Below are 21,795 nucleotides of genomic sequence, written 5' to 3'. Positions count from 1 at the left end.
ACCGTGTTTGTGTCGGTGTGTGTCTGTGTGTGTGTGTGTGTGTCTGTCTATGTGTGTGTGTGTGTGTGTGTGTGTGTGTGTGTGTCGGGGCATAATAGCACGATATATCGAACAGTGGTCTCGCCAAACCTCCTATACACACGTCTCACTCTTAAGTGTGTGGAGATTGATGGATGGGCACATCGCTCACTAAAGAGGTGCATCCTCATCTGCGCTCTGTGTTTGACTCCCAGGTATCCCTGCTCCAGAGGCTGGCGGCCAGAGATGGCTCTGTGAGCCAGCTGTCTCTGTACACCTCACCCTCACTGCCCAACATCACCCTGGGCCTGCCAGCCACCGGCCCGGCCAGCAGCGTGAGTTCATCATCCACAACACTGCTGATGCCCCTGCTTGAGCTGGATATTCAAATTTGGATTTTGAAAATGCGTGTAAACATATTAGTTCGACCGACATCGGACCAAAATCGGACCATAACGGACATCTCATAATCTGAGAAAAAGAAAACCTAGATAAATTGTTCATAGTCTGCATTTAAACCAAGCCATCGTATCGGAATTGGATTTCACGTTCTGCATATCCTCGAGAACTTCCGTTGGAAGGAGACCACATAATAGCCAGTAGTGTTGTTGCCGGAACGACACAAGGTTTCGTCGAAATCAACAACTCCCTTCTGGAGGGGCGCGGAGACCCGGTTCATGCTTAAACAAGTGCTAGTGAATTAAACAATAAGTTGAACGCCGCCAGATAGTTTGTTGTTGCTGTGAGGTATAGGTCAACCAGAAGTGGCTCTATAACTACTTGTTCAAAGGGGTACAGGGCCACATAGCGTAGCGGAATAAGCCATGCTCCGGCCTTTTATTCGATTTCTCTGATCGGCATATATACTCAGACAAGTGACCGCTGTCCGTTCGAGTGGCGAGTCGGTACATGGCTTAATCCTATCAAGCTATCCCATGTAAACACACTGCCTGCTTCAGCAGGGGGGTTCTCAACATGTGGCACCAAAGCATTGATTGGGGCCCGGGAATATCTCTGTCAAGGGTCGCCCGATACATTTTGCCCGAGCATTCTCAAAAATATTTGATATTGGGGGTTGACAAGTGATATGTGCATGTACGATAAAGAGTGGTACATTGCAGCGAAGAACATTATTTTTTCACGTTTCCTAGGAAAACTTTTCTTTTTTTCTTTTATGAAATGTCCAAATGTGTTGAGAAGAGTGGGTTTGCTCTTTAATATTGTAGACATCTTTCCATGTGTTGCTAATCCTCTCCCTGTCCCCCCCCCCCAGTTACTGTCAGTCCGTCAGGACGGAGAGAGCCGGCTGGCGTTGCAAGGGTTACAGCACGGGATCCCGTTGTCCCCGCCGTTCCGGCCCGGCACTCACTTGCCGGCCTACCTGGAGGGGGCTGGGGTGCCTGGGGGCTCCCACAACCCCCTCCTCCAACACATGGTCCTACTGGAGCAGGCCCACAACCCACTAGGTCAGTACATTCAGTGATGGAGAAATCCACTTCCACCGTCTGTTCCACTAGTCTGTTTCAACTAGCCTCTTGCATGACTAGCCTGATTAAAGTAGCATCTGTAGCATTAGCATCCGTTTACCTAGACTGGTTATAGAAACCTCTGTTAGACTAGCACCTGTTAAGCTAACCTGTTTCAGTAGCATCTGTTACATTGGCATTTTAGTAACTAGTCTTTACAGTCGTTACATTAACTTCTGTTACAATAGCTAAAGTTACACTTGCTCATTTTACGTTAGCTTCCAATAGCTCCTATTTCATTAGCCTCTGTTACATTAGCCTTTGTTAAACTAGCCTCTGTTGCATAAGCTTAACCTTTGTGCCACAAACTCGTAGTTTATGTAGCACGTTATGGTTAAACGTAACGTTTTCCCTTTCTAATGTTAGTCAAGCGAAAGTAATTATGCTCAGACTTATACTGAGAACCTTATTAACAACCACATGCCATTGATTATAATACAGCAAATCCATTTGATTCTAAACAATGAGTTTCCTGCGATAGCTTTGCATGATATAAATGATAAATAAACGTTGAAGATTCGATTGAGGCTTGAGTGAATTTGTTTTCTGTCAAACTCAAGTTTGTTTGAGGAGTTTAGGTTTGAGTCTGTGACCTCTCTTTTTTTTTAAATAACTTTTCTGGTCGTCTTTGGCCTGTGCGTCATCGTTACACAACCAGCAGCCTCTCCTGTCATCTGCTGGGCTGGCCATCTGGCCGACCTGCTCGCCCGACCACCCAACCCGTCAGGGCACCCAGACACACTGTCACCCCCCCACACAACACACCACAATAAGAAAACCTTTTGTTGAGCGATATTTTCAGGGCCAATTATAGTTCCTCTCACAGTTGCATTCGTACTCGGAACTAACCAACGCAGGGAAAACAAATCTGCCGGCCAGAGCAAAGGGGAGAAAGAGCATCACTTTAGTTATTCCATCTGATTGGCTGCGCTTTTTTAACAATGCAAGGCCGCCCGCGTCCATATTTGGAAATCAATAGCTGGCCAGCCGAGGTCAGACTGATATTCATTGCAGAACGCAAACTTGAATATCCGGATGGTCTCCCGAGGCGAGAGAAGCTCTACTCCAATTAAGATTGTATGCTCCGCCAAATTACATCGGATATTAATAGTAAACAGTACTTTTCCTCACCTCTTTTTGTAAACAGTCACCACCTCCAGCTGCTAATTAACACCCCTGTGTCTGGCACCCCTTCCCATCCCCATCCCCCAGGACTCCCCCTGCCCTCGCCCTCCGTGTCCAAGCTGGCACGGGGCCACCGGCCCCTGGGACGCACCCAGTCGGCCCCCCTGCCCCAGCAGCAGGCCGGGCCGGCCCAGGCCCTGCAGCAGCTGGTGGTCCAGCAGCAGCACCAACAGTTCCTGGAGAAACACAAGCAGCAGTTCCAGCAGCAACACATCATCAACAAGGTGGGCTACGGTGGCTGTGGGTGGATGGCTGGGGCTGTGTGTGTGCGTATGCTTGTGCGTGGGTCCTTAGGTGTGCGTGTGTGTGTGGGAGAGTCTACGTTTATCTGTGTGTAGGTTGGAGGGACGAGGCTGTGAGAACGTATATGTATGGGCAAGTGGGTTGAAATAATTGTATATTTGACTGTGCGTGCGTACAAATAGAGAGAGAGAGAGAGAGAGAGAGAGAGAGAGAGAGAGAGAGAGAGAGAGAGAGAGAGAGAGAGAGAGAGAGAATCCACTTTGTCTATTTCTGAGAAACCTGTGTGTGTTTGTCTGTGCGTGCGTGGCTGTGTGTTCCTTGTCGCCTCGGCAACGACACAGTGGAGGAAGCTCACTCCTTATATGGCCACACAGGAAGCATGACGGTGTGTGCCGGAGTGTTGGATCATTAGGGACGATGCGCAGCAATAGACGATAATTGACAAGCGGGGGAATATATAGTGTGCATGGCGTCACTGGGCTTCAGGAGCGTGCACGTATCCGGTGACATTTCATCTGGATAAGACTCAGTTAGTGTCATAGTGGATTGTGAGGATATTTCACCACTCAAGTATTTTTTTGTCCAAAGCTTAAGCCTCAAAATTATTTCAGAGGTACTTCTGTTTAACCACTGAAAAAGCACATCTTAGGTTATATTTTATGGTTTTTGTTTTGAGTTTAAGTGCAGAACAACGTTTCATTTTGCTTTAAATGTTAACGTCCCTGGGAATGAGGGAGTTCTTGTCAACTGTCTTTATGGCCTTCATTATGGCGATGATGTCTTTCAAAAATCCAAAAGGGTTTTATCTCCCAAAGAGCTTTAACATATTACTTCAACTTAAGTAATTTGTTGTGGTGTACAAAATATGGAAATGCAGGAAATCAACATTACAGGATATAATAAAAAAAAAAAAGATAAAAGGTCAAAAATACAGTTTCCTATGGGTTTGCTAACGGCCATCATGTGCGGTGGTACAGAAAGATCCATTCTATAAAAGCACAGCGGTGGGCGCGGGATGGCGTGTCATTCTCTATGAGATTACACCAGAGCTGGTCTGGATAATCTGGAATAATCCCCTGAACATCTCTGGTTATGACCTAATGCTCCCGGGCTTTAGCCCCACATCTGCATGCTAGACTGCAGATCCTTGGTAACAACACAAACAACTAAATATGTCAAATGTCCACACGATATGCACTACAATTTAGGTAGTTACATCTGTTGTAAGTACATGTGTGTGTCTATGTGTGTGTCCGATGTGTGTGTCTATCTATAGATTGAGTTCGACGCTATCTTCTACCGCTCGGTTATACGCTGTTTGTTTGGAGAGGGACAGAAAAAGGCCAAAGGCCACCAGCCTTGAAAGTGTTGTCGTAAACCCGTTGGATTTCAGTCTAAAGGCTATTTTAGTATCGGATGTGCCGTACGAAACGGGGATTCTGTGAATTCTGTGGAAATCCTTAACCGAGGCAAGGGTAATCCAAGAACTATAAGAACACAAAATGCATATTGGTGGTAATGCAGAAAAGAGAACAAGAAATATAATTAAATTTGAAGGATGAGGTGCATGCGCTTGTGCAGTTATAGTTGATGGTTTCATGGTTAAGTTAATTTTGGCCACACAGTCCAACTTGAATAAAGTATCACGTATTTTCAACATATAATGCTATTATTTATATATTGGGTTAGTTGTTGTTATTTAGAGGTAACCACAGTTACCAGTAAATATGAAGCCTCTGTTTTGGCTTCTTGGCCATTTCCAGAGTGTTAAGGACTTGCTGGCTTCCGAAGGAGAAGCACGATCAAACTGACTGACTTCAGTTCTGACCCTGGATGCCAGCGAGGTTAGGAAAACGGACTGGGGCTGTGTTATACTGTGCCAACGTTGTGGGAACCAGCGATCATAAATCTGAAGAGAAGGCTTGTATGGTCCTGTTTTTATAATCCCAAGATCATTTTTAAGCAGCAGTGGAAAGGTGCAGTTAAAGTGAAACGTTAGTGTTCCCCTTACACTTTAAAACGTCCTCCTTTCCATTTGAAAAACGGCCTTCGAAGTGTGTGTGCGTGTGTGTGTCTGAAAAGCTTTAACAATAAGAAGACAGAGTGACAAGCACTAGAAACGGAATATGTTTGTTTACACTGCATCTCTCTCGCTCTCTCGCTCTCTCTCTCTCTCTCTCTCTCTCTCTCTCTCTCTCTCTCTCTCTCTCTCTCTCTCTCTCTCTCTCTCTCTCTCTCTCTCTCTCTCTCTCTCTCTACCAAAACAGATACGTCTTGAGTGTCTCTCTTCCCACGCTTTATGTCCCAGAAAGTATTTCCTCTGTGAGAAAAGGGGAGATGGACAGAGCAGAAAGGAAGAAAAGCAAATGAGAGAAAGAGGTGGAGGGTGGGGAGGGAGGGTTTGTTTGAAGAAGGACAGGAATGAGGCGAGAGTCTGCTCTCTGACGTCAATGCACGCTTCTCTGGGCCACCTGCCAGACAGCTCTGTGTGTGTGTGTGTGTGTGTGTGTGTGTGTGTGTGTGTTTTATGTGGATGTGTGTGTAAATGTCTCAGTTTGTGTGTGTGTGTGTGTGTGTTTGCGTGTTGGCACGTGTATTTTAGCTCGCTTGTGTGTGTGTGTCTCTCTTTGCCAGTTTGTGTGAGTGTGTTTCGGTCGGTGTTTGAGGTGTGCGTATGTGTGAGCCCCATCTGCAAACAGCGGCCACTACATCGATGACCTTAGACACCAAGGTTGTGTGTGTGTGTGTGTGTGTGTGTGTGTGTGTGTGTGTGTATGTGTGTGTGTGTTTCTCCGGTCATTGCCGTGGCGATAAAGACTACCCACTGCCACAACAGAATTCCTGTAATAAGCCTCCCTACACACACACACACACACACACACACACACACACACACACACACACACACACACACACACACACACACACACACACACACACACACCCCTACCTCTCTCCCTCACTGCTGGTATCTCAGGAAGTATCTACCTTCATGTTTTAATTTTGCCTCTGCTCTTATCTTGATGTTTCATATTATTCATATTTCTTCTCTTTAAAAGAGCTGGCCTGCTCTCATAAGAAGATATTTACTCTTGTTAGGAGGTCAAGTTTCCTTACTTGTGGTTAAAACTAAAATTTCCCAATGCTATTTATTATGCCTGAAGGATTGCTTATGAAGTCAAGTTCACCGAACCCAAATGGATAAGGGGTGTTCCTGCTCTGGTCGGTTAGCTGTTCTGATGCTCAATGTCTGTCTCAAGAAAAGTGCATGTGGTGCCCTGCAGTGTCAGGGCACCACATGCACTATAACAAGCCCTCAGTGTTAATCCACGAACCATCCTACCATCCATAGGATGCACACATCTCTCCTCTGACCTCTTCTCCTCTTCTCCTCCTCCTCCTCCTCCTCCTCCTCCTCCTCCAGATGATGACCAAGCCCAGCGAGCAGCCCTCTTCCTCCTCCTCCTCCTCCTCCTCCTCCCGCCAGCACCAGAGCCATCCCGAGGAGACGGAGGAGGAGCTCCGGGAGCACCAGGGGCTCTCCTCGGTCTCGCCCGCCAGCTCCTCCTCCTCGCCTCCGACCAACCACCACCACCTCCACAGCAGCGCCGCCTCCCTGGCCTCGGGCCAGCAGGAGCAGCGGGGCCTGGTCATCAAGCAGGAGCCCCTTGACCCCCAGGAGGAGCAGGAGGAGCGGGAGCGGCAGACCGAGGAGCTGCTCTTCAGACAGGTAGGGGGAGCGGGAGGTGGTGATGGAGGAGTGGAGGAGGTGATGGTTGAGGAGACGGCGGGTGGGGTCGGGGTTTATGAGGAAGCCGGGGGGGGAGGGGGAGTCGTGAGGAAGGGGGGGGGGGGGGGTCAGGGTGACAAGGTGGAGGAAGTAGCAGATGAGGAGGAGGTGGAAACGGGTCGTTGGAGGCGGGAGAGTAGGAGTGGAGTAGGCCATGTGATTATGAGCAGAAATAATTTGGATGAGAGCGAGATGAGAGGCAGAGCGAGGGGAGATGGAAGAGGGGATCGGAGGGGAGGAAGTATGCAGAAGCAGGGGATAGGAAAGTCTAAAAAGGGAGAACAAATGGGGAGAAGGTGGTGGAGAGAGAGAGTGAGGTGGAGTTCTGTGTTGCCAAATCATTTCCAGTTATATATACCCTCCTCTGCTCCCAGATATAAAAACTATGAATGTGCCATCTGCTTGTAGCTCCCGCAGTAAATCATGCAATCATATCAAATTTCATTTCATTATCGTCATAGCGATGTCCCATCAAACCTCAAATCTACAACCGTTTAATCTCTGCTGTCATCTAATTTGTGTATTAAGCTCCGAATGGAGGACCAACATTGGCTGGACTCCATGTTTTTACTAATACTAGTCTCAATGCCTTCATGACATTCGCGTGTTGTGTGTGCGTATGTACAGATGCTTTCATGCTAGGCTAAAGCATTAACCACGGCATGCTTCTCTCAAGCACGAGTGTGAGAATGCACTTATAGCCTAATGTGCCAGGGCAGTGGCAACAGATGGACTGACTGTAATACTACACAGCACCTTCTGTCCCCCTGTCTGTCTGTCTCCATCTCTGTCTGTCCGCCCGCATGCCTGCTTGCCTGCATGTCTGTCTGCCTCTCAATCTCGCTGTCTTTCTGTCTCTCTGCCATCGGTGATATAGAAGCTATTTTTAACTTACAAAAACCCTGGGATGCAACTCCCAAAAACACACTCCACCATACGCTACATCTATCACACTGGTCTCTCTCTCTCTCTCTCTCTCTCTCTCTCCGTGCTCTCTTTATCATTCCTCCTCTCCCTCCTACTCCTTCTCTGCTGTATTTCTGTGAATGGCCATGGGCAGGTTAGCTGCACACACCCGCGCACACACACACACACTCACACTCACACTCACACACACACACACACACACACACACACACCTGCATCTAAAGGCACATCTTTTCCTCCTTCCGTGACACTCTTGTGCAGTCCCACACACAATCAATGTCTCCGGTCTCTGCCTCTCCATCAGCTAATCGAGTCAGCGTGTCCCGGTTGCCGCAGTGCCAACACTAACAGCTGAGAGGCCCAAAACGTGCTACAGTCACTCCTCAGTAACTGCGTGTTGAGGAGGATTTGCATACATTACTCAAATGTGCTCACTTACATTTGGACCGGGATTACTTTTGTGATTCCCTATTAAATCTTTTATGATTTTTCCAATTCAATGCCCAATAATTTGAGGTTTAAATGTCAACACACAGGAGATACAATTAATAAAGGGTCAGGGGGATAAAAGCTAATTTCATGCAAATGCAGAATGACTTTATTTTAAATAGCTGTCCTCTGTCCCGCTGTGGTGGTGCTGCGTGTCTCAAACCGCACCTGTCCTGAAGCCTCAACAGCTCGTGGGAGCTTTAGACTGAATATTCCTGACTTGCAGCAGTCTGCACACCAGAACAATCACATTTGCATATGCCCTGTAGCCTGTTCAGCCTTGAATGTTATTTGATTTCAACCTCTGATAGCAGGGTTGCTAAGTAGAGTTTAATACGATCCTGAATCTGCCTTGACTTAAGTTAATATTGTGTAAGTGACTTTAAGAGAAATACATTTAATTTGCTTGAATGAATGTCTTTGGACGATGCTTACCTATGACTCATTGTTATGTGTGAGTATACCACCATCTGGTGGCATAGAGAAGCCAATGCAAGCAATGTAACGTTTGTGTGTGTGTGTGTGTGTGTGTGTGTGTGTGTGTGTGTGTGTGTGTGTGTGTGTGTGTGTGTGTGTGTGTGTGTGTGTGTGTGTGTGTGTGTGTGTGTGTGTGTGTGTGTGTGCAACTGCCTGTGTGCGTGCATGCAACTGCCTGTGTGTGTACGCGGGTCTGCCTGTGTGTATGTCTATCCGTGTGTACGTATGTCTGTCTGTACCAGCAGCAGGCTCTGCTGTTGGAGCAGCAGAGGATCCACCAGCTGAGGAACTACCAGGCCTCCATGGAGGCGGCTGGCCTCTCCATCAGCTTCGCCGGGCACCGCCCCTTGTCGAGGGCCCAATCATCACCCGCCTCCGCCTCCTTCCCATTGGTGGTCCAAGACCCGCCCTCCAAGCCACGCTTCACCACAGGTTGGTCAGGGATGAGCACCGTTAACATAAAAATCACAACACTTGTTTCTCGTTCTTAATATTAGACTATTCATCCCATAGGGCTTCTCAAACGGTGGGGCGCGCCCCACGCACGAGCGGCAGGGGGGACTTTGTGTCTTTTTTTTTCTTTTTTTGAATAAACATAATACCAAGGGTCAGAAGTTTTTGCAGAACTTGAGCTAATAAACTGAACTTGGAAATTGTTTTAAGTCGTTGCAGATGTTATTTCAGCTAAATTGTATTAATCTATTTTGATAATAAGGTGATTGTATGCAGAATGCTGGTGACATCAACTCAAACAGTGGTTTTGTGCAGATAAATAAATAAATATTAGCAGGTTCTAAATAGTATTTCAAATCAGGGGGCGGGGCGAAAAGTCTCCTAGGGGGGGAAAGACGGAAAATAATTGAGATCCACTGCCATAGGGACATGCAGGTGTTGGAGCAATTAAGTCGTTCAAGTAGTGATTCAAATGATGGATACAAATGTTGTTTCCAAAACTTCAGTAAAAACATACTTCAATATATAAATATTCCCAACCCCTCCTATTTGTAGCTACTCTGTACTCTATTTCATTATTATTATCGCATCAAGACTTACGCTTTCTTTTAAATCTTTAACGCGGGACACTTTGGTAGCTGCTCCAATATGAATCCTAAGCCTTTATGTCGCCCGCCTCGTTCTTCACTGTGGACCAAAGTGCCAGGCACTAGTAGAAGTAGGAGTTCCTTCATGGTGCGCATGTGTCCCTCCCAGGTCTGGTGTACGACTCTCTGATGCAGAAGCACCAGTGCATCTGTGGTAACAGCACCAGCCACCCGGAGCACGCTGGCCGCATCCAAAGCATCTGGTCCAGGCTGCAGGAAAGAGGCCTGCGGGCGCACTGTGAGGTAGGAGCCCCCGGTCATACCCCCGGGGAATGGATCCCTGCGTCAGACCGCTTGGGGAGGGATCCCTGGGTCAGTCTCTGGGTCAGTCCCTGGGTTAGGCCCTTCCATCGTCCAGCAGGGAAGGAGAGAAAGCGGGTGAATGGTGGAGGGGGAGATGAAAGCAGGAGACGCAGTGGGGGGATAGCTGGATGTCACTATGAAGGATGCAAAATCAGAATAATAACAATGTTAGATTGTTTTTGAGGTGCCTTTTGTGTCCACAGGGGGGCACTAGGTTGCCAGAAATCTGATTACAGATTTCTTGATAAAAAGAATCCTGCACAACTTCTGAGTCCAAGATGACCATATTCTGAAATAAAGATTCTAGCCGGCTTCTGAACAGTTTCTATCCTTATGGAGGGATCTGATCTGATGTTTTTCCAACTGCGTATCAGATGCCGTGGGCTGTAAAAGCTCATTTTGATTGGGGTGTTTTCAGCTGATTGGAACCAAGCGCTGCCTCTTATCTGGGCAGTGCACGTGTGCTTTGTTGTTGCTCGTGTTCAAGACCCGCACGTGAGCAGAACAAATAGGCTGGCTGACGGCTTTGACTGCTCGGGAACAAAGTAGATGACCTTTATTGTGTGCGTGTGTGTATGTCTGTGTGTGTGTGTTTGCATGCATGCATTTGCATGTGTGGATTGAGATAAGTACAACCTCGTCCCTCAAGCAGTCTGAGCATCTTTCTGGACATCTATCTCCTGACGCTCCTTCTCTTTCCTTAAGTCTCTCTCTGTTCATGTCCTCATGTATTTGTGGCATCTGGTAGGATGTGGTTGTAAGAAGCCTCCGTATAGAAGGATTTAACATCGTCTAATAGCAGTAAGGCCTTGAATTAGGACACCTGTGGTTCTTCTACAGATGGGATTGACTGTAATCAACCAGTCTCTTTCTTTCTCTTTTTTGTAAGCACGTGAAAAATAAATAGAAAACTAATGCTGTGTGTGTGTGTGTGTGTGTGTGTGTGTGTGTGTGTGTGTGTGTGTGTGTGTGTGTGTGTGTGTGTGTGTGTGTGTGTGTGTGTGTGTGTGTGTGTGTGTGTGTGTGTGTGTGTGTGTGTGTGCGTGCGCAGTGTATCCGGGGGAGGAAGGCTAGTTTGGAGGAGCTCCAGACTGTCCACTCTGAAGCACACGTCCTGCTGTACGGAACCAACCCTCTACGGCAGAAACTGGACTGTAAGACACACACACTATTGCCCACACATAAGCGCACACTATTATATTTCTATGCACACATACACACACACAGACACAAACACACAAACGCTAATATATTCACACATGTATGCATGAACAAAAATATCCACAAAAACACGCATGCACTATTCTGCACACAAAAATGCATGTATCGGCACACACCCAGAGACAGGCTATCACCTTGCATACACAGAGCCAAACGCAGAGCAAAGGGACACAGATACATTAACACACACACACACGTATAAACACAAATAAAACGAACATGAAGATGCAAATGGGAAACAAGAACGCATAAAAGGACCCACACATGTACACACATTTTCCATGACATCATCCCATCAATTTGTTATTTACACACACACACACACACACACACACACACACACACACACACACACACACACACACACACACACACACACACACACACACACACACACACACACACACACACACACACACACACAGAAACTTTGTTCCAAGATATTTTGAACCACCACCTACAAACATCCGCTTAGCTCATTCATTCATTCTGGCTGATCTGGCTGCTAGCCACGCTACAGGCTTCACTCATTATAGCATAGCTGTACTACACGCTAGCTAGCTTGTTGTGTAAAGGTTTCAGATTCCGAAAACGTATATACACCAACAGCGCGATAGAAAAGTGCTCTACATCGCGGCTCACATCAAGAACCTAAGGACACAATAGTCGGTCCAGGGCGACGAGTTTAAGGGCAGAATAACATTGATCAACACAGAGCAACAGAGCAAAGGGCCAGGAGAGCGTATTTAAACTCTCTGCTTCCCTTCCAGTGGAGATGTGACCTCTTGTTCTAGTGTTACTAGTGTGTTCACCAGCTGCTAGGGTGCAGGTGCAGCAGCCACCACCGGGGGAAGCGATGAGTCCAGAGATGACTAAACCATCTGTTGAACATCAACAAAGCAGAAGGAGAGCTATATATATCCCTTAGAGATATGGACAGAGAAAACAGCCGCAGTCTTGATCAGAAATACATGCTGGCTAAACACGGAATATATTATTCTTGTTTTGTCGCCAATCAATAAAGAGAATAAAGAGATTTTAGAGTTTAAACGTGAATTCTCCATAGCCTTTTCTGACAGACCATTATTGTATATTATATGGATGGCTGTTCTTGTATGATGATGATAACATTTGAGTTTGTTTAAATATAAATAATTCAACGCATCAAAAGATAGTTGGTATACAAACAACTCAACAGAGGCGTGTGCAGTCAATGGATGGAATTATCAAATCATTGCAGATTTCTGATTGAACTGATTAAGTTATGTGTCAAAAGCATAATAGATTTATAACATTAAAATATAACTGGGATAAAAAGGATACAATGTGTGTTTACCCTATGTTGTGCACCCAAACCCTTTCGGGGTCATAGGTCATACCGGTAATCACACCCTGAGGCTCTACAAGACTGCCTCTTCAACACTGATATATTGAGCTTATTCTCTCTCTCTCCCTCTCTCTCTCTAACTGTTTGTCTTTATCTCTCACCCAGGTGCTGTGAACCCCATGTTTGTGCGACTGCCTTGTGGAGGAATCGGGGTAAGTTACTGTTGTAACTACTCTTGAAGATGAACTATTTATCATAAGACTATTTCATTTTAATAGCACAGCTATTTATTAATCTCACAAACGCCTGATATATAGGGGATGTTGGCAACGCCAACGACATTACCTCCATTAGCCTAGCTGCTGTTCACAATGCTGGAGGTTCAGTGTGTTAATGTTAGTGACATCAATCTGTTAAAAATAACCCTTTTCATATCCAACATAAGCAAGCTAGTTTCCCTTTCTCTTCTCTCTCCCTCCCTCTCACTCTGTTTCTTCCTCTCCCCTGTCAAAATAATGGTGCTATTTGTTCTCAACTAACACACACACGCACACAAACCCACACGCGCACACACACACCAGAGGCAACAAAAGCTGCTGCTCTGCTTTCTGTGGAGCTGGTAATCATATCCAGATGTTTCCACTAAACAAGCTGTGTGTGTTTTATAATGTGTGTGTGTGTGTGTGTGTGTGTGTGTGTGTGTGTGTGTGTGTGTGTGTGTGTGTGTGTGTGTGTGTGTGTGTGTGTGTGTGTGTGTGTGTGTGTGTGTGTGTGTGTGTTACAACAAGTGTGTATATGGGTGTACAGGTCAATGATGGAGGTGGGCAAACCGGTGTATACATATTCATACGCGTGTGTGTGTATGTATGTTTGCATGCATGTCTCTCATTTTATCTCCTACTCGTTCTATCGTTCTATATCACTACCTCTGACTCGGTTTATCTATCTTCCTCTCTCTATGACTGTGTTGTGTGATGGTGTGTAGCCTAATTCCAACCAGCAGGTGAAGAGGAAGATCTTTAACAATACTCTTCATGGGAAAAGAATATTATTATTAGAATATTTAATGTAATTTTATTCCCCTCGCTCTCTCATCTCTCGTGCTAGCTCTCTTTAGCTCTCTCTCTATCTCTCTCACTTGCTCTCCCCCTATTTCTGTCTGTCTGTCTCTATTGTCTGTCTGTCTATCTATACGGCTTCCCCATTCTCTTTTCTCTCTCTATTCTCTCTTTTCTGCACTCTCTCTCTACCTCTCTCTCTCTCCCTGAGGGTTAGTTTGGTGGGAAACAGCAGGGCTGTAGTTCTGCTCTTTATAATGGCCAATGGCTCTAAATTGTTGTTTTCCTGTCTTACACACACGCACATGGACACACACACACACACACACATATACACACACGTCCACAGTTGCAACAGACTCACACTCGATCACAAAAATGCACACTTGGATACACTCACTTTCAAGAAAGCGAGCACACAAAGACACGCAAACTCACAGACGCGCACTTAGACATACACTCAAAGGCAAAAGAAAACATACAGACACACATACATACACACTCATAAAGAGCATGCAGGCATACAAACAGGAGGAGGTGAAATTAGGCTGTCGGCTAGAGGAGAACCATCACTCTCTCATGCCAACACTTTCCCGCTCGTTTTAACAACACACACACAGACTTATGCATCGCCACACACCCCTCCCTTTTGATGCTTTTGAACGCTTCTGTCTTTTGTCTTGACCATTGGAGGTCATAGAAGCATATTTACATGTTCAACAGCCCCCCACTTTCTAACTAAAATAGTTAAAATAATTATAGTTAAAATACTAGCGACACACATGGTAGTGAAATGGAAAACGTGGACAGGGTAACTGTTTCTGCAAGTGCACACATGCACTTATATATACACGTCATCCGAGTGGCTTTGCTTATAATTATTCTATGTTGTGATCAATAAGTGTGTGTGTGTGTGTGTGTGTGTGTGTGTGTGTGTGTGTGTGTGTGTGTGTGTGTGTGTGTGTGTGTGTGTGTGTGTGTGTGTGTGTGTGTGTGTGTGTGTGTGTGTGTGTGATTGGAGCCTACAACCAGGCATGCCTCAGCATTAATCAGACCTGACTGCTAAATAGCTGAGCTCTGTCTGAAGAACACACACACACACACACACACACACACACACACACACACACACACACACACACACACACACACACACACACAGAGACACACACACACTTAAACAGAGCGAGTGGAGAGAGAGTGACACAGGTCAAGCTGGCTTTCCCCTAACTAAAGTAAGGCTGAACATTCTTTGCCGATCTCTCGATGGCTCAACTCTTCAACTTTTCCTCTCCTCGTCCAACTTTAAATGCTTGATTCCGTATCCGTTTTTTTATGGTACCGTTTCAGTGTTTTTTTGCCAGGATTTTGGTCACATGGGACCATTGTTTAAACAGATTTTCTTTTCTCAAGCTGTTAAACCTTTTCAAAACTCTTGCAAGCTTCTATTTTAACATCTCTCTTCGGTTGTAAAATAATTCCCTCTCCAGAGAAGTATGCTAAAATAAACACCGAGGAGTATTTAGTCACTGTTAATGTTATTTACACTGCATCTTGTGTAACCCCAGCTCACTAGTCTTAGTTCCAAACACCGCTAAATCCATGCGCTTTTGAAGGCCATAATGCAATGATGTAAGGGTGGATTTGATGAAGTCCATGCGTATTGGATGAGGTCAGGTTGTCCTCTTTAATGTTCTACTTTCAAAGACACACAAATCACAGCAAAAGACAACAAACTTCCAAAAAAACTTTATTTGGGAGTAAAACTACCATTACAATTATCCCTTCTCATAATGATCAAGCAGTGCTGTGCTTCTTTAAATGTGGTGACTTGAATGAAAAATACCCTGCTAATGTTTCCACTTGTGCGTGTGCGTGTGTGTGTGTGTGCAGGTGGACAGTGACACCATTTGGAACGACGTGCACTCGTCGAGCGCGGCCCGCCTGGCGGTGGGCTCGGTGGTGGAGCTGGTGTTCAAGGTCGCATCCGGAGAGATCAAGGTGGGTCGTCCGTCCCCCCCCCCCCCCGCAGGCTGCGGAAGAGCCCTGATTAGTTCCTCCCAACCACCGCTCGCCGAGACACAGGATTTTACCATGCTGTTGGCCCGGGTATTTCTGGAAGGGCTCACGTCTTGCTAAATATAAGCCTCGCTCTGGATGCACAGAGGGAGAAGAGGATGAGAAAAACTGTTCTTTGTCTCCCTCGCTCTCGCGTTTTCTTTCTCGCTCTCCCTCTCTCTCTCCCTCTCGCTTGCTCTCTCTCTGGTTCTCTCTCTCTCTCGCATCCGCGCTCTCTCGCTCTCGCTCTCTCTCTCTCTCTCTCTCTCTCTCTCTCTCCCTCTCTCTCTCTCTCTCTCTCTCTCTCTCTCTCTCTCTCTCTCTCTCATTTCAATCTCAAACAGAACCCCTGCCACTCCCAGCCTACCCCCAACCAATCTCCCCCCACCACCACATAGCGTGTGTCTGCTCCCCTGCCTGCCAGCGTCTGGGTTCGCGTTTTGAACCCAGTGGGGTGTGCTGACACTTTCCTGCTAGCGGCTAGGCTTTATTAGCTTCACACCACAGCCACCTGCAACGCAGAGGAGGTAGCCTAGTGCTGACACACACACACACACACACACACACACACACACACACACACACACACACACACACACACACACACACACACACACACACACACACACACACACACCACTGGCTAATGATATACTTCGCCCATGGTAATCCGCTATGCCAACATCCACGCGCCGTTAAGCTATGAGCTCTGTCTAGCGACATTGCTTGTTTATATATAATTGGCTGCAGATTTTTTTCCTATTAAGTCATTGTAAAGTACATTTTTGATTTAGAACAAATGGATATTGGCCTCAAAGAAAGAAAGAGATTAATTGTTTGCCGGACGTGCCTTGTCCTTCTATTAACCTTACACACACATACACACATACGCGCACACACACATACACACACACACGGAAACATTGCAGTTCAGTGACAGTCTTCCACCTGCACCAGCGATATTACGAAGTACATCTCTCTGGAATTCCGTCAATCCCTCTGGGTCGTACACGTGCCTTTTTTCACTTTCTCAAATTCCTTTCATCCTTAACTTCCTGTGTCTGCTTTGTGTCCTTGTCCACACACACACACACACACACACACACACACACACACACACACACACACACACACACACACACACACACACACACACACACACACACACACACCAGCTGAGGTAGTTGCTTCCAGAATAATCTACAGCAGCTGACTCGATTGATTAAAGCTGCACTCACTCTGGATTGGCTCTCAAATCTATCCAGGGTCCCCAGTAATGTCTAGAACCCAAAAGAAACAGATGGTGTGTGTGTGTGTGTGTGGGGGGGGGGGGGGGCGCGGTGTGTGTATGTGTGCGTGCTTGGAAGCAAGGTGCTTAGTTGTATTTCGTAAGAATCAAGTCATTCCTGAAGGACAAAGTTACGAAGACATCCGAGAAAGTTTGACCTCATGCTCCTCATGTCGTCTGCTAAGGTGGATGAGAGCGTTCTATGAGGATGAACTTTAGTTTGTCTGCTTGCTTACGTGTTTTTTTGGAAGTGAATGTGTTTCTCTTTGAGCCTAAAACATTGAACATTTGATAGAATACCTCAGCTTCCACTGCATTGCTGTAGACCAATAACTGTCCTTGTCTTGGATGACAGAACGGGTTCGCCGTGGTACGACCCCCGGGCCACCACGCGGAGGAGAGCACGCCCATGTGAGTGACCTGGGGAGACCATCAAGCCCGTCTGGGGGGGTCTAGTGTGTGTCGGGGTTATTGTTTTTGCCCTATTGTCTTACCTGTAGCCAACCTTGAGCAAGATGCCCTATTCCCTACCTGCTCCTTAATGACGTGGATCTTCCTCTTTTTTCTCTCTCTCTCTCTCTCTCTCTCTCTCTCTCTCTCTCTCTCTCTCTCTCTCTCTCTCTCTCTCTCTCTCTCTCTCTCTCTCTCTCTATTCATCTGTTGCTCTTCCTAGGGGTTTCTGTTACTTCAACTCGGTTGCCATCGCTGCCAAACTTCTCCAGCAGAGGCTGAGTGTCAGCAAGATCCTCATCGTGGACTGGGTGAGTTCTGCCCTCACGGGTAGAGCAGTGTGAGGTGCAGGCCCATGTGAGACATATGTATCCGTCTAACATATAAAGAGTCCATCTCTCTGGAACTTCTGCTATTATTCATATTAATAACCTTCTGAATCTTCCGAAAATTGCGAAGCTATAAAAGCGACCCGCCGTTTATGTCCCACGGTATAGGTTTTTATTATCAGCCCAAAGACTGCATTCAGCCATGGCTTGGATTTACTTCAATCCCCGAAAATGTACAGAAATACATCCGTAGAAGCAGAGCTAAATCCCAGACATTTAAACAAATAAAAGCAATTCAAACGGCGGAGCAGTCTGGCGCGGACGTGTTTGTCACGGGACGCAGACAGAGTCGTGTGTCTTGTTTTTTATAATGAGCCGGACCAGCGTCTTTAACGGGGCACCAGGGAGGAGGTTTCTGTCCCCGGCCGGTCATGCTCGCCCCCCCCTGAAAATCCCTTTGAAGAGCCCTTTCATTTCCTGTCCGTCTGTCACACTGGTGCATGATGGGAGCACAGCGGCTCCTGGCTTGTCACGCCATGGCGCGGGGACACTCAATATAACCCGCGGGCCCTCAGCGACCTTTTTCTGGGCTGTTGTTTGTCCAAATTCTTGGGATACAGATACCGTGGGCCGGATTAGGATCTGACCAGGGTGGTTGAATCATTCAAAATGAACTGTGAAGCCCTTCCCTTATATTTAAACTTGTGTTACATACAACTCTGTTCTCTGTGAACTCTAAAACAGCTAGCGTAAACGTCTACAGCTGTCTGTTTTCCATCATTTGAGCGTTCTCAAATCTGTGCTCTGCTGTCGTTCTGCTGTCAGTAGGGGTTACGCTCTTGATTGAGTTATCTTTCCATTTTCCCTCACTGCCTGGCGTGAAACACACATCATGCTGTTTACAGTGAACGTCTCGTAAAGGACTGACCCGAGAGGTAATTACAGAGCGCTCCTCCAGAGCTGATGAACGATACGGTCACTTGTTGGACCGTCGGCATTATGAGCTCGCGTTCCCCTAGCCGCACGGGTAAATCAGTGTTTGTGTTGTTAGCTTGGCCCGAGGTACAGAGTTTCCTCTGCGAAAGCCACAGCGACCCACTTGACATCGCCTTAGGCCCCAAGGCGGCCAGCAACGGCAGCCCAGCCCCGTGCGTCCGATCTGGACTCATTCAGGGACGGTCCTTTCCGATTTTAACCCTTGCCTCTCCTGTGTAGGACGTTCACCATGGTAACGGTACTCAGCAGGCATTCTACAGCGACCCCAACGTCCTCTATCTGTCCCTCCATCGCTACGACGACGGCAACTTCTTCCCTGGCAGCGGGGCGCCAGACGAGGTGAGGGCGGGAATGGAACTCAGTCTGTCTGTCGGTCTGTCGGTCTGTCTCAATGTTGGGAAGATCTTGAGAGAATCAAAAACGGTTAAACTCTCCAACCAAACCCAAGTTGATCGAGAAGCCAACTCTCTATGCACGCATACACATGCACTCAGGCATGCACGCACACTCACACATGAAAGGAAACAAAAAAAGTCTTGACAAATGAGATTTGAGTTTTTTTTTAACTGGCAGCCTTCACTGGGAATCTTCTCTGCTGGAGTTAGATACAGAGAGCTTGCCAGCAGGCCCGGAGAACCTTCAGCTACCCGTCTCTGGTAGTAAATGGAAAACTGCCATTTTTCAACCTGGACCTTATTTTCCTATTATTTTGAGTCGAAGTGCACCTGATGCATGTGTAATAATGTATGGGAGGCTGTATGGGATCACATGTCATATTGATGGTTATATTGTGTGTGTGTGTGTGTGTGTGTGTGTGTGTGTGTGTGTGTGTGTGTGTGTGTGTGTGTGTGTGTGTGTGTGTGTGTGTGTGTGTGTGTGTGTGTGTGTGTGTGTGTGTGTGTTGTAGGTGGGCACAGGAGCAGGGGTTGGCTTCAACGTCAACATGGCGTTCACTGGAGGACTGGAGCCTCCCATGGGCGACGCCGACTACCTGGCTGCCTTCAGGTAAGACCCCTCCCCTACCGGTCTCTCCCCTACCTCCCTCCTGCCTGTCTCTCCCTCCTCTCTCCCTCAAACTGTCTCCCCCCTTCTTTCTTCCCCTACCCCCCCTACCTGTTTCTCCCCCTACCTCCCACCCTACTCTCTCTCTCGTCTCCCCCCTGCCCCTCTCCTACCTGTCTCTCCCTCCTCTCCTTCTCGTCACCCTCCTAGCTCTCTTTCCATTACCTCGCTACTAACTGTCTCCCCACCTCTCCCTCCTACCTCTCTCCAACCCTTCCTCCCATTCCTTTCTCTCTCCCTACCTCCATCCTACTAGTCTCCCTCCTGCATGTATCTCCCCCCCCCCCCCACCCCCACCCATTTTGTCTCCCTAACCACTTCCCTCTACGACGTCATCGCCCTCTCAAAAATGCAAAAGAGTGGTTGATGACAACCGGTGACTGATTGTTCATCACCAGGTTACCACGGTGACATTGAAAATCACACCGCCATGATGCATCGTGCGGTAACATCTATCTTCTATGTGGGAGCGTGGCTAAATGTTAGCAGTAGAGCGTCTCATAGCTCCAGCAGTGCTATAAAGAAGGAATTCAAAGAGCAAGTGCTCACTGTGATGTGCGAAGTGTGATGTATTCCCCATGTATCTGCCTAGCGTTAGCCAGCATGGTGGTGATTTGCAGCAGTACAGTAGACTAGCGGGGCCAGCTGGGCCTGGTTAGCTCATCCTGGTGCCAGGTCTGGGTTCTGTTAGTCATCCTGCTGCTGGCCCAAGGGCTATTTATATCCTGCACACAATGCTGTATGCACACCTGTAGCTAGCGCAGGCTTACTTGAAGCTAACGCGTTTTCACAGGCTAACCCAGTGTTTCCCAAAACTGGGGTCAGTTCGCCTGGCAGGCAGATGGGTTAGAGGGACATTGCTGACTCATGAGCTAAAGATAATCTATGGTGCTTCTCTTGATCAGGAAAAGATTGTAAACAGTTTTGAAAGGTCTCATAAAGGTCATACAAACAGAATAACTGCCATTCATAGCCATAAGCACAACCTACTACTCATAACCCGGTGTGGTGCGATGTGCGTAAGGTAACTGGGACTCTGCTATTACAGGGCACATGTTGATAGGAAAACAATGCAGATTCACAACGATGTAAGGCCGTAAAAGGTTGTGAGGCGGACGGGCGTATGGCTGAGGTCAGGGCATGTCAGCCACAGCCCAGTAAAACAGACACGGTGCTGATGTGCACATATATCAGCTGACACACACACTCACACACACTCGTGTGCACGTCATCGTCTGAAAAGTAGCCCTTTGAAGTTGGTGGTGATGTATGTCCGTCCGTCCGTCCGTCCGTCCAGTCTGCCTGCTCCAGACGCTATGAATCCTCAGGACATCGCATGTTAACCCGCGGTCCGCACGCGAGCCAGCGAACACACACCCTGCCTGGCTAATGCACCCCAGGCCTCTCTTTGCCCTGGTCTGTCTCTCCGTCTGTCTCTCTCTCTCTTTACCTGTCTCTCTCTCTCAACCTCTCACTTTCTTTCTCCCTGTCTCCTTCATCTCCCCCTCTCTGTCACCCTTTCTATCTCCCTCTCTTGCGCTCTCTTTTCCCCTATCTCTCTCCTTCGTAATCCTTTTCCAGTGTCTTCCTGTCCTCTTCCTGTCCCTCACTCTGTCAGCATACCCCACCTTCAGACCGTTATTTCTCTCTGATGTGCACTTGTGGCACAGACATACACATCCTACTATCCTAAACTATACATTGAATTTGGTATGTCTTACTTGGAGCTGGCTAGCTCACTGGCCCAAACATGTTTTTATCAGGGCCCCCAGTGTGGAATTATTTTATTTAAATGCTTATTTATCTATTTGTCTATGCACTGATATTACAAGCTTTTCCGGCCTACTGTCCAGAACTGTAGTTTTGTTTGTAGCCAGGATTTTAAGATAAACATGTATCACAATATCTGAATCCAAGTCAACATGTTTAGATAAACACTGTTCTTCTT

General features: G+C 47.1%; 1 protein-coding gene across 4 annotated transcripts in view; it reads left to right on the top strand.

The window, feature by feature from the left end:
- Positions 1-21,795, top strand: part of hdac4 (histone deacetylase 4) — a 102,818-nt gene that overhangs the window by 63,544 nt on the left and 17,479 nt on the right. For 3 of the 4 annotated variants that reach the window (XM_056580357.1, XM_056580354.1, XM_056580358.1), the window contains 13 exons: positions 234-353; positions 1,292-1,484; positions 2,757-2,953; positions 6,397-6,702; positions 8,898-9,087; positions 9,865-9,998; positions 11,110-11,212; positions 12,772-12,818; positions 15,558-15,665; positions 17,366-17,421; positions 17,684-17,771; positions 19,005-19,124; positions 19,693-19,790. In XM_056580357.1, coding sequence (XP_056436332.1) covers positions 234-353; positions 1,292-1,484; positions 2,757-2,953; positions 6,397-6,702; positions 8,898-9,087; positions 9,865-9,998; positions 11,110-11,212; positions 12,772-12,818; positions 15,558-15,665; positions 17,366-17,421; positions 17,684-17,771; positions 19,005-19,124; positions 19,693-19,790 — 1,760 coding nt within the window. The remainder of the gene's footprint in view (positions 1-233; positions 354-1,291; positions 1,485-2,756; positions 2,954-6,396; positions 6,703-8,897; positions 9,088-9,864; positions 9,999-11,109; positions 11,213-12,771; positions 12,819-15,557; positions 15,666-17,365; positions 17,422-17,683; positions 17,772-19,004; positions 19,125-19,692; positions 19,791-21,795) is intronic. The other variant, XM_056580356.1, reaches the window with a different exon arrangement.

Source organism: Gadus chalcogrammus, chromosome 20 (assembly GCF_026213295.1).
Source record: "Gadus chalcogrammus isolate NIFS_2021 chromosome 20, NIFS_Gcha_1.0, whole genome shotgun sequence".
In the NCBI taxonomy this organism is placed as follows: Eukaryota; Metazoa; Chordata; class Actinopteri; order Gadiformes; family Gadidae; genus Gadus; species Gadus chalcogrammus.
Note: the sequence above shows the minus strand (reverse complement) of the source record. Positions and strands in the feature narration are given on the sequence as shown.